This window comes from Astatotilapia calliptera, chromosome 20 (assembly GCF_964374335.1).
Source record: "Astatotilapia calliptera chromosome 20, fAstCal68.1, whole genome shotgun sequence".
Classification (NCBI taxonomy): Eukaryota; Metazoa; Chordata; class Actinopteri; order Cichliformes; family Cichlidae; genus Astatotilapia; species Astatotilapia calliptera.
In genome coordinates this window covers 2,106,133-2,117,500 of record NC_137441.1, presented here as the reverse complement: position 1 = coordinate 2,117,500, position 11,368 = coordinate 2,106,133, and the positions used below count along the sequence as shown (strand labels likewise).

The window sequence follows — 11,368 nt, the reverse complement described above, 5'->3', positions numbered from 1 at the left end:
CAGCGTCCTCCTGGACTGTTGTTTCGCTGTAGATCCTCGGCTGGGCAGTTACCAGGTGGTCTGGAGGCAAGGCGACCGGAAACTATCAGAGTCTAGTGTCGATAAAAAGTAAACAAAAGCACACACTCGCTGTTTCTGTCCATTCTCAGAACATTCTGAACACGTTGCTGTGTAAATACTCGGCTCAGATTCTGTCAAAACTGACTGCACAGAGCTTCACATCCAAAAGTGAGACAAGTGAGACAGAGCGAGCCACAAACAAGCAGCAACTGAAGGCAGCTGCAGGAAAGTGAAGGAGAGCATCTCCAGAGAGGAAGCAGCATTTAGTGTGGTTCAAACGTCAGATTATTTTCATCCAAGTATTCAGCTAAATCCTTCAAAATCTGTTAGTTTGTGCAATTACTTTTAGCCTCAGTAGTCACGCTTAGAGAAATTGCTGATTTTTTGTTTCCGGGCACTTTCAGGTGTCACCAACAGTCACTGTTGTGAAACGGCACAGCTCTGCCGATGCTTCGTTTTTATAATCACAATCCCTGAGAAACTCTGCCTCTCAAAGAAGCTCTTATTTGTACCGAGCCATGTTACCGACCTGCTGGCAATTAACCCAATGAGATGCAACATTTCGTCTGTTCTAACATCTCCGTGTTGTTGCCATCAAAGTCAACATCAACATTTCTGGATTTGGGTTGTACACGTGTGCTTCTCCATCTGTGTGTAGGTACATGATCTTTGACAACGGTACACTCAGAGTAATGGACGTCCAATTACACGACACCGCTGAATATTCCTGTGAGGTCATCACGGATGTGGACAAGGTTACCGCCCAGGCCTCCATCACCGTCATCGGTGTGTGTGTTTCTGCATATTTTGTAAAGGACCCTCGGCCAGAGTCTAATATTGTTTTTAATGACTCACCTTCTATTGTCTCACTTTAGACCCTGACAGATTCTCCACAAAAAACTGGCTGATAACCACCTGCACCATCGGGCTGTTGGTTCTGATAGTCTTCATCCTCACATGGTGCAAGCACAGCAAATACAGAGGTTATGTTTCCAGCATATTCACAATGTGTCACAGACACAAAAATTATTTTCAAATGTTCACATTAGTTACATATGTTCAATTAAAAAAAAGAGCTGCAATGAAATACAGTTTATTAATTCAGCAGATTTCAGCAGGAGGTAGCATCCACATCCCACAGTATACAAAAAAGAAACACTGGAACAGTTTTCAATGCTTTTTACACAACGACTCAACAGTCGCTATTTATTCAACTGGATGACGTTTAAACGTTTCACAGCATAACTGTTACCCCTGCTTTACTGTTGTCCTCCAGCCTCACGTGCACTTTGAATGATTGTTCCCTCTAACAGAGGAACATCCTTTGTTTGTTCCACAGGTTTGAGGACCAGAGGAAACTCAGAGGGCACAAACATGGAGGTGACTTTCTTTCTCTTTGGTTCCTCTCACTGTTGACAGACTGCTACTGTAACAAAGAAATAAAGCAGTCACAGTGTGATGGTTCAGTTTGTAGACTGTTCCAGAAATTACAGTCCAAGAAGGAGAATTCAAACAGGTAGGTGACAAAAATGGCCGCCCAGACGGAGACTCCAACAACAAACAGAGACACTGTTGTCTGAGAGGTTCAACGAGGCAACGTGGAAATATTTACCAGCACAAATGATTTAACCAAGTCAGAGTCTCTTCTTTTTATGTGAAGAAGACAGTTTGTCTCTGTTTCAGGACGTCAACTACGAGAACTTTACTCCAGGTTCTACACGTGAAGACTCGACCTACCAGAGCCTCGATCCAGCCGGCAGGGACCAGGACCAGACCTACTCTACACTCACACACCACACATGAGACTCTCTGGATTCACACCTGGGTTTGTTTCAGTGCCTCAGGTTTAAAGTTTGAACACAAACCCTGAAAACTGTAAATATTGACTCACTTTGGAGTCAGCTTCAAGTGGCTGTTAGAGGAACTGCAGCTGCTGGAACGTCTGCAGGAGGAACCAGCCCCACCAGCCCCCATCATCCTACACGAGTGCCCCGTGGACACTGTGAAGTCTTTCTGCTGCAGTGTGTCATCCATTTGTCTGAGAAGGTGTCTGCAGTCTTCCTTCTCTCCAACACCTCGACACCTCCAGGACCCCGAGACTGACACGAAAAATGTCTTCTGACCCCTCCCACCCTGGACAGAAACAGTCGCTCCCCTCAGTATCATGAAACTGCCAATATTATGTACATGTTATTAAAAACAACAAAACACATTACCTCCCCTGATCAGTCTGTTTTTTGTACACTAAGAAAAATAATTAAATGTTATAGATTTCATATTTTACTCAACCCTAAACAGAGACAACTTTGAATTCTTCTGTTTTATTTGAGTGTTTTAAGTGAATCCATTGCATTAAATGTTCATTTGGAATCACTTGATGGATCTGCATCAGACTAATCAGCTGGTTAGCCACACAGAGCTAACAGCAAACCATATACAGTGGGGCAAAAAAGTATTTAGTCAGCCACCGATTGTGCAAGTTCCCCCACTTAAAATGATGACAGAGGTCAGTAATTTGCACCAGAGGTACACTTCAACTGTGAGAGACAGAATGTGAAAAAAAATCCATGAATCCACATGGTAGGATTTGTAAAGAATTTATTGGTAAATCAGGGTGGAAAATAAGTATTTGGTCAATAACAAAAATACAACTCAATACTTTGTAACATAACCTTTGTTGGCAATAACAGAGGTCAAACGTTTACTATAGGTCTTTACCAGGTTTGCACACACAGTAGCTGGTATTTTGGCCCATTCCTCCATGCAGATCTTCTCGAGAGCAGTGATGTTTTGGGGCTGTCGCCGAGCAACACGGACTTTCAACTCCCGCCACAGATTTTCTATGGGGTTGAGGTCTGGAGACTGGCTAGGCCACTCCAGGACTTTCAAATGCTTCTTACGGAGCCACTCCTTTGTTGCCCGGGCGGTGTGTTTTGGATCATTGTCATGTTGGAAGACCCAGCCTCGTTTCATCTTCAAAGTTCTCACTGATGGAAGGAGGTTTTGGCTCAAAATCTCACGATACATGGCCCCATTCATTCTGTCCTTAACACGGATCAGTCGTCCTGTCCCCTTGGCAGAAAAACAGCCCCATAGCATGATGTTTCCACCCCCATGCTTCACAGTAGGTATGGTGTTCTTGGGATGCAACTCAGTATTCTTCTTCCTCCAAACACGACGAGTTGAGTTTATACCAAAAAGTTCTACTTTGGTTTCATCTGACCACATGACATTCTCCCAATCCTCTGCTGTATCATCCATGTGCTCTCTGGCAAACTTCAGACGGGCCTGGACATGCACTGGCTTCAGCAGCGGAACACGTCTGGCACTGCGGGATTTGATTCCCTGCCGTTGTAGTGTGTTACTGATGGTGACCTTTGTTACTTTGGTCCCAGCTCTCTGCAGCTCATTCACCAGGTCCCCCCGTGTGGTTCTGGGATCTTTGCTCACCGTTCTCATGATCATTTTGACCCCACGGGATGAGATCTTGCGTGGAGCCCCAGATCGAGGGAGATTATCAGTGGTCTTGTATGTCTTCCATTTTCTGATGATTGCTCCCACAGTTGATTTTTTCACACCAAGCTGCTTGCCTATTGTAGATTCACTCTTCCCAGTCTGGTGCAGGTCTACAATACTTTTCCTGGTGTCCTTCGAAAGCTCTTTGGTCTTGGCCATGGCGGAGTTTGGAGTCTGACTGTTTGAGGCTGTGGACAGGTGTCTTTTATACAGATGATGAGTTCAAACAGGTGCCATTCATACAGGTAACGAGTGGGGGACAGAAAAGCTTCTTACAGAAGACGTTACAGGTCTGTGAGAGCCAGAGATTTTCCTTGTTTGAGGTGACCAAATACTTATTTGCCACCCTGATTTACCAATAAATTCTTTACAAATCCTACCATGTGGATTCATGGATTTTTTTTTCACATTCTGTCTCTCACAGTTGAAGTGTACCTCTGGTGCAAATTACTGACCTCTGTCATCATTTTAAGTGGGGGAACTTGCACAATCGGTGGCTGACTAAATACTTTTTTGCCCCACTGTAAGTTGCTCTCTCTCAGTCTCCGGTAGGTCACAAATATCAGATTTGTTGAAAACACGCAGTTCTTTGAATCTTTGGGCTGAAGGAGGGACAATACTCGGTGTATCAATGCTCAATCAACAATCATTTATTTCCATACAATTCAACAGTCAGAGCATTACAACGTCCGGACGGGAGAGATGCTACCAGAGGGTCAGGCACATGTCTCAAAATGGTGACGGGTTGCTCAGCTTTTTATAGTCTCTAGTGGCCCCCAGCTAGTCGTAAAAGCCAAAACATCACATTTTTTCTCTGTTACAGCGCCTAAGTTATGACCTCGGCAGTTGTTTCTCTGCTTTCTGTAAGGTGGGGGTGTGGAATGTGGTCTATCTATCTCCCCTGTCTTTAGACACAGAGTCTCCTGCTTACAACCTTCTCTTCATGATTCAACAATTAAGCATGTCAAGAAAACAGTGTAACACATTCCCAGCAGATCAAGGATGCACCTTTATCTAATGAACTAATATGTGAATATGTTCTGTTAACTCAAAAGTATAATGAGAACTAAACTACATACAGATCACACACTCTATTTTAAAGGGTATAATATGATCTACAACAATATCATAATTCAACTATTTTGATTACATCTATAAGGTAACATATAATAACAGAATAATATCACAGATTACAGCTGATTTATTTATTTAATTTGTTTAATATTAAACTTTACTCTGTCAAAAGATGTTTTTTCTGTGTCTCAGGAGGATCAGTTGGCTGAGTGTGACAATAACATTCCTGCATTCCTGGAACTGGAATATTGAGCTAACTGGAATAATGTTGGGATGTCTGATGTCGGACTGAGGACGTACTGGATGCTACACTGACTCGTGCGTCACCTTGTGGTTCAAAGTGGTATTACATGAGGCTGTCGTGTAATACCACTTTGAACCACAAGGTGATTGAAATGTTTGATATAATATCAGAACTGTTGTTCTTTCATATTCTGTTCATAGATGTATTTAAATGTGCAAAGATTTGAAACTCATGTTAAACAAACTGTGAGAAGAAAGAAAGTCTGACTCTTTTCTAACATTTGACCCAAACTGTTTTTCTAAATGATCCCAAACTAAAGTTCTTCAGATACAGAAAGAGAAATGATTTCATGATGAATGATGATCATTGTTGGAGGTTTTGGTCACTGTGCTGAATTTAACAGAGTCAAGTGTCATCATTGTATTTCCACTTTGCACATAATACTATAAATATAAGGAGGAAGCCTGAGGCCCTGCAGCAGACTCACAGACAGATGCAGAGGGGAGGAGTGTAGAGGTGCTGTGGTGTTTGGAGGAGGGACTCCTTCAGTTAGAGAAGTGAGGCGTCACAAGTTCCTGGTTTCCAGTGAAGAAGAAGAGAGGCAGCAGTGAACCATCAGAGCCTCATCATGAAAGTCCGTCACACTCTGATCTGCTGCTTCTTCCTTTGTGAGTACATTCACTTGTTCTTTCTGTCACTCTCCTTCTTCAACATGTTTCTGTTGTTAAACATGATGATCAGAGTCAGCTATGAGTCACTTTCATGGACGCTTCTTCCATTCAAACTGCTTTTATTCATGATTCCATGGATGTGTTTGTGGCCAGTATGGACAGAAGAAACCATCACAGTGAGACATTCATGGACATGTTGCTGCTCACTTTGGCTTTAGGATTCGTCCTTTCAAAGATGGTTTCTTACAAGTGTTTGTTACGTCCTCAAAATAACCTGTAACATCAAAGTAAAAACTCCACCTGATACTTTCAGTTATTATTTGAAAATACAAACTTGTTGATCAAGTCAATGAATTTTTCTTTGAAAGACAAAAACACATTTGTTGCTTTTACTGTTACATGTTCATGTTTCTTCACTGTGACTATTCACAGTTCACTCCCACAGTGCATATAGATTTGACAAAATGACATCACTACCTGCAAACAAATATAAACCTGTGAGTGAAATCTGTCAGCATCTTCAAACCCAGAGTTGTGTGAAAAGTTATTTCCTAATTCTTCCTGTTTGTCCTGTTGGAGCTGAACAGAAATACGACTGCACAGAGTTTAAATGCTGGAATGAACTGAAATCATTCACATAAAGTAACTGACTCACATCAGCTGCTGAGTTTGGCTTCAGAGCTTTAAAATAGAGTCATAAATTACTCAATAACATGTCGTTCATTGCAAGTATTTGTTACTTCCTCAAAAAAAAAAAACAAAGTGTCTTGCCCAAGGACACAACGACCGAGACTCTCCAAGCCGGGGCTCGAACCGGCAACCTTCAGGTTACAAGGTGAACTCCCAACTCTTGAGCCACGATCACCCTCAGTAAAACAAAGTTACAACAAATAAAAACTTCATCACTGGTTTTGTTGTCGCTTCATGAACTTTGACACCAGCAGTACATTTAAACTAAATGATGACATCACTTCCTGTGGATGAAACACATGAAAAACTTGCATGTTGAGCTGTTGCTTCAATCTCTCAACATATAATTACTACAAGTACCACACAGAGGAGTTATGAGTCATTTACATGTTTTGTTTATCTTCATCTTTTTTTGTCATTTTATTCATGCATAGGAAACATGTTCAGATATATTTTGAGTCGTGTCGACTGGAAGAAGATTTTCCACCACTTTAGACAATAAAATGTATTTGACATGAATCATTGTTGTTATTCAGACTTTAGTCTCAGTGTGTCTGTGTGTGAATGTTGTGATCAGACTGCAGCTTCTTACAGGAAGTACAAACAGTAACTGTTGATGGTTCATGTTTCCAACAGCTCTGCAGGATGGAAACCCTGAAGTCACCGATGCTCAGATTCTTCACTATGGAGTCATTGGAGGAGATTTTAAAGCTGGATTCTCCTTTGAGTCTCCAGGAACATGGAAGATGTTCTGCAGAGAAGAATGTGAAGGAGAAAACATTCTCATTAATACAACTGATGTCAGAGCTCAAACAGGCAGATACAGCATTGAATATGAAATAGAATTAATTTATGTTTTATCTGTGAGCATCTCAAAGCTGACTGAGTCTGACTCTGGACAGTACAGCTGTGGTTTGGGTGGATCTTCATCATCAGCTTCATACGAACGGTTCGTGATCGTTGTTGCTGAAGGTGAGTTTCTGTTTCAGCTGTGGAAATGTTTAGTTTCTGTTCCTGAAGCAAAGTTTGAGTTTCACTGACAGCTGCTGACGGTTTAAAGAAGCTGAAGTTTGTTCTTCTGTCAACTGTTGGTTACATTTGGACTCCTCTAAGTAACCGATGAACTGCAGCTGGGACACGAGTGTGTGTGAATATTAGTGAGTGTGTCAGCTGATAATGATGTGAATGAAATGTTGATGTCAGAAACAGACGCTGATGAATGAAAGAAGATTTTCTGATGTAACTTTGATTTTCTTTGATGAGTTTTTGCTTCTGTGTCGTCGGTTTGATCTTTCCAAGAGTTCCCCTCACAGCAAAATGGATTCTTCCTCAATGAATGTGTGAAAATCACATTCACAACACAAACGTCCATCCAGACTTTAAATGTACTTAAAACCATGAAGGGTTCACAGTTTAGAGTCTATACTTGTCATAAAAGCTGGTTTTCATGAATCCAATCAGTCTGATGATGAAGCCGTTTAAATCTCAGTTAGTCCAACAGTTCCTCTGTCAGACTGGTTGAACTGGGCAGCTCCCAGTGTAACTGTGGATCAAACTGGAGTTACTCTGATCAGACTGCATCATCTTCAGCACTGATAGTAACTATTGATCGTTTGTCTCTTTAACAGCACTGCTGGATGGAAACGATGATCAGCTGAAACACTTTGATAAAGAAACTGGAAGCTCTCTCACAGTCGGATGTTCCTTTAAACAACCTGGAAACAGAGGGTTCTTCTGCAGAGGAGATTGTGGAAAAAACATTCTTGTTCTTACACTTGATAACAGAGCTCAGAGCGGCAGATACAACATTGGATATGATTCAGGAGTTCTGTATGTGAGCATCACACAGCTGACCAAGTCTGACTCAGGACGGTACAGATGTTCACTGAGTGGATCTTCCAGCAGTTCATTCAGAGACTTTGCGGTCACTGTCACAGACGGTGAGTTTTTACTGACATTAATCAAATGTTGTCAGAGTGGAGCTGTTCAGCTGTTCCTTATTTCCTGTCATATATCTGCTGTTCCAGTGGTGGATGTTCATGTTGAACACGAGCAAAGTTTCTAATAATGAGCTCAGTGTCTGTACAGTGATCCCTGTGAGCCAACAGCTCAGGCTGCTCTCAGCACTCAGTTTATCTCAACATAGAAACAGAATTATTTAGAAACAAGATTATTTAGAATGTGAACTTTGTAAAGTTACTGTGATGGAGAGCAGGAATCAGAGTGTGGAGCTGGAAATGAACAGGTGACCATTAATGTCCCTAAATGTCTTTATTGTTTCCAAGAACCTGATATTTCAACATACATTCATATTTTATTTCATTGTTAAACTATTTTAGTGCATTTTTTTAATCTAAAACGAAATTTTCCAAACTGGTTTTTTCTCAGTCAGTGGATCCATTTAAGGCTCGTTTGATTTCTCAGCTGATTTTTGAATCTTTGTGTTTTTCTTCTTCACAGCTCCAAACATTTATAAGTCAAACTTTCCTCTCTGCTCTTGTTCAGCAGCTGGACCATCAGCCACAACTACAGGAAGCTCCACACCTTCATTAACTTTGACTGGAAGCACTGAGCAGCCTGAAAGAGCAGCATCTGCAGGTACATCCATCTATGAGTCTGAGAGTAGAAACACTGACAGATTCTTTATAACCTGAGTGAAAACTGGTTTAATTATTATCATAATTACTCCTTAATGTGTCCTGTTATATGCTTTTCATTTAGTTTGACAAGTGACATTAGCAAACAATCTGAGGTGAATATGTTCTTTAGAAGCTGTAAAATGCTAAAATAACACAACCTCTATTTCATATTATTTCAGTCTGTAGGTGATGAGTTCTTACTGTACAGCTCTATATACTGTACGCATGTCTTCAGCTTGTTGTTCTTCTCAATCAGCTGCAGATGTGCTGCTGGTTGTGGGTCTGACTCTGGCTCTCATCATCATCCTCTCATCACTGACTGTTCTAATAATCTGCATCAAGAGGAAGAGCAGCAGAGGTAAGACAACAGAGACACAGAAACACACAGAACGTCTCGTTTCTAACCAAAAACTCTTTTTTCACTTCACTTGAAGTCTGTTCAAACAGCTGCAGTCAAACATCAAAATTTTTCATCCTGCTTGTCCACTTTGGGCTCTAAGAGGAGAGTGGAGTGACTTGTAGAGATGATGTTAAACACTGGAAGTAACTGAATCCTAAACTGTGTCACACATGAACTCTGGACACTGTCAGCAGGATCAGATCCAGATGTTCTCTGCTTCAGACGTGTGAAGTAAAAACAGGAAAAATATTCTGACTACACGACCCATGAAAACTGTAAAATAGTATAATTATTGTGGATCACTTCTTCAGTACACAGGAGGAGACTCGAGCAAATGTGAGTCTTTGATTCTGAAGGCAAAGTCTAAAATGAAGCCTAATAAAGTCCAACTAAGCAGGATGAAAGAACAGGAGGGGCAGCAGTGATCTTCAGCCTCACGTGCACTTTGAATGATTGTTCCCTCTAACAGAGGAACATCCTTTGTTTGTTCCACAGGTTTGAGGACCAGAGGAAACTCAGAGGGCACAAACATGGAGGTGACTTTCTTTCTAGCACAAATGATTTAACCAAGTCAGAGTCTCTTCTTTTTATGTGAAGAAGACAGTTTTTCTCTGTTTCAGGACGTCCACTACGAGAACTGTACTCCAGGTTCTACACGTGAAGACTCGACCTACCAGAGCCTCAATCCAGCCGGCAGGGACCAGGACCAGACCTACTCTACACTCACACACCACACATGAGACTCTCTGGATTCACACCTGGGTTTGTTTTTGTACTTGAAGACTTCAGTCTTTTTACAGACCCTGGAAATTCACAGCAACTACACCCATAAATGTGCACATTTTAAGCCTTAATACAACTTAATAGGTTAAGTTTTAAAAATAAACAACTCCCTGAATGTTTGTTATAAAGGAGGAAATTGCAGATAGAAAGACAAAAACGTCTTGGTCTCTGTCTGTCACCCTTGTAAAACGTGTTTATTTCCAGTGTAAAGTTGGACATCAAGTCTATGGTTGACTCACTGGAGCCTCAAGTGAACATTAGTGAACTGCATTTTTTTTTATCATTTTAATTTGCAACAAGACTAATGAGAACATGCCAGATCAGCTCATTTTTGCATGCTTGTCACATCCATTTACTTCAGTGCTCACTCCACTGTGCTCCCATGTATTCATCGGCTGTTTCTTATGCTCTGCTTAGCTGTGGTTTTGATCTACTCTGCAGGTTATGTCCAAGTTACTGTCCTAACTTGCAGGTTTTATCTCAGGTTCATTGCTAGTGCATGTTTCTGTGTGTGAAAAGTGCATTTAAATGGCCTGCATTTGTATAGCGCTTTTCTAGTCCATAGGACCCCAAAGCGCTTTACACTACATTCAGTCATTCACCCATGCACACACACATTCACACACTGGCGATAGCAAGCTTTAGTCCCAGAAGTTCACAGTCTGATATGATTTTCAATAAGATTTTTGCTGCTGTTTACTTTGCCCTGTCGTTGACACAGTAATACTTATGATATGCAATTAAACAACTTCAGGCTTAGCTCGGTTTTCTTTATGAATGCCATTAAGTGTTATTGAACATATCTTATTTTCTTTTGTAATTAATTGATTTCTTTTAATAAACAGGCAGAACTTGTAACTGAAGCCACGTCTCTTCTTCTCCAAACCTCACTGTGTGCTGGTTAATGGCCGTGATGTGCAAAGCGAGGCTTCATGAAACACGAAACACGCCACGCATGTGTGCTGGAATTATATTCAGGCTTCGAGACGATCTGAAAACATCTCCACAGTGACACCTGCTGGACAATTTTACTATCGCCACATCTTGGAGATGCTGTTTATGAGATACTCGCAGCAGAAGCGTCAGTGAGACTTAAGATAAAAGTAAAAAACGCATGTCGTGAAAATCGTTAAGAAGTAGGTCACCTGTATTCATGTGTTTTTCTAATATTTCTTTTACAATATAAATAAATTCTTTATGGGAGTTACAGGGAGCATGACGTCACTCAATCCTGCAAATAACATTTTCTGTTGAAAGAAGAAAAAATAAAATTAGAGCACAGACGGAGTCA

General features: G+C 41.1%; 2 protein-coding genes across 5 annotated transcripts in view; both read left to right on the top strand.

Moving 5' to 3' along the window:
* LOC113012797 (neural cell adhesion molecule L1-like) overlaps nucleotides 1-2,275 on the top strand; it is a 4,110-nt gene extending 1,835 nt beyond the window's left edge. The window contains exons 2-5 of the mRNA XM_080294885.1: nucleotides 1-108; nucleotides 719-846; nucleotides 1,400-1,440; nucleotides 1,744-2,275. The exon at nucleotides 1-108 is cut by the window's left edge and continues 52 nt beyond it. Coding sequence (XP_080151011.1) covers nucleotides 1-108; nucleotides 719-846; nucleotides 1,400-1,440; nucleotides 1,744-1,863 — 397 coding nt within the window. The 3' untranslated portion in view covers nucleotides 1,864-2,275. The remainder of the gene's footprint in view (nucleotides 109-718; nucleotides 847-1,399; nucleotides 1,441-1,743) is intronic.
* A 3,021-nt stretch (nucleotides 2,276-5,296) lies between these two features.
* Nucleotides 5,297-11,364, top strand: LOC145422997 (uncharacterized). Of its 4 annotated transcripts, XM_080295037.1 has the most exons (8): nucleotides 5,300-5,562; nucleotides 6,892-7,227; nucleotides 7,884-8,195; nucleotides 8,761-8,853; nucleotides 9,151-9,252; nucleotides 9,790-9,830; nucleotides 9,915-10,056; nucleotides 10,923-11,364. In XM_080295037.1, exons 1-7 carry the CDS (start codon nucleotides 5,523-5,525, stop codon nucleotides 10,032-10,034), a joined length of 1,044 nt encoding a protein of 347 aa, XP_080151163.1. In that variant the 5' UTR covers nucleotides 5,300-5,522; the 3' UTR covers nucleotides 10,035-10,056; nucleotides 10,923-11,364. The 4 variants fall into 4 exon arrangements, with proteins under 4 accessions (XP_080151165.1, XP_080151166.1, XP_080151163.1 ...); XM_080295039.1 differs by having other exon boundaries at nucleotides 5,297-5,562; nucleotides 9,157-9,252; nucleotides 9,915-10,935; XM_080295040.1 differs by having other exon boundaries at nucleotides 5,298-5,562; nucleotides 8,764-8,853; nucleotides 9,157-9,252; nucleotides 9,915-10,935.
* The last annotated feature ends 4 nt before the right edge of the window (nucleotides 11,365-11,368 follow it).

What these genes read in the sequence shown, in the direction of transcription:
- LOC145422997 (XM_080295037.1), top strand. Translation starts at nt 5,523, where the DNA reads ATGAAAGTCCGTCACACTCTGATCTGCTGCTTCTTCCTTT. An exon ending in GATCTGCTGCTTCTTCCTTT is followed by an intron (nt 5,563 to 6,891) that starts GTGAGTACATTC and finishes TGTTTCCAACAG; the next exon opens with CTCTGCAGGATGGAAACCCT. An exon ending in TGAAAGAGCAGCATCTGCAG is followed by an intron (nt 8,854 to 9,150) that starts GTACATCCATCT and finishes CTTCTCAATCAG; the next exon opens with CTGCAGATGTGCTGCTGGTT.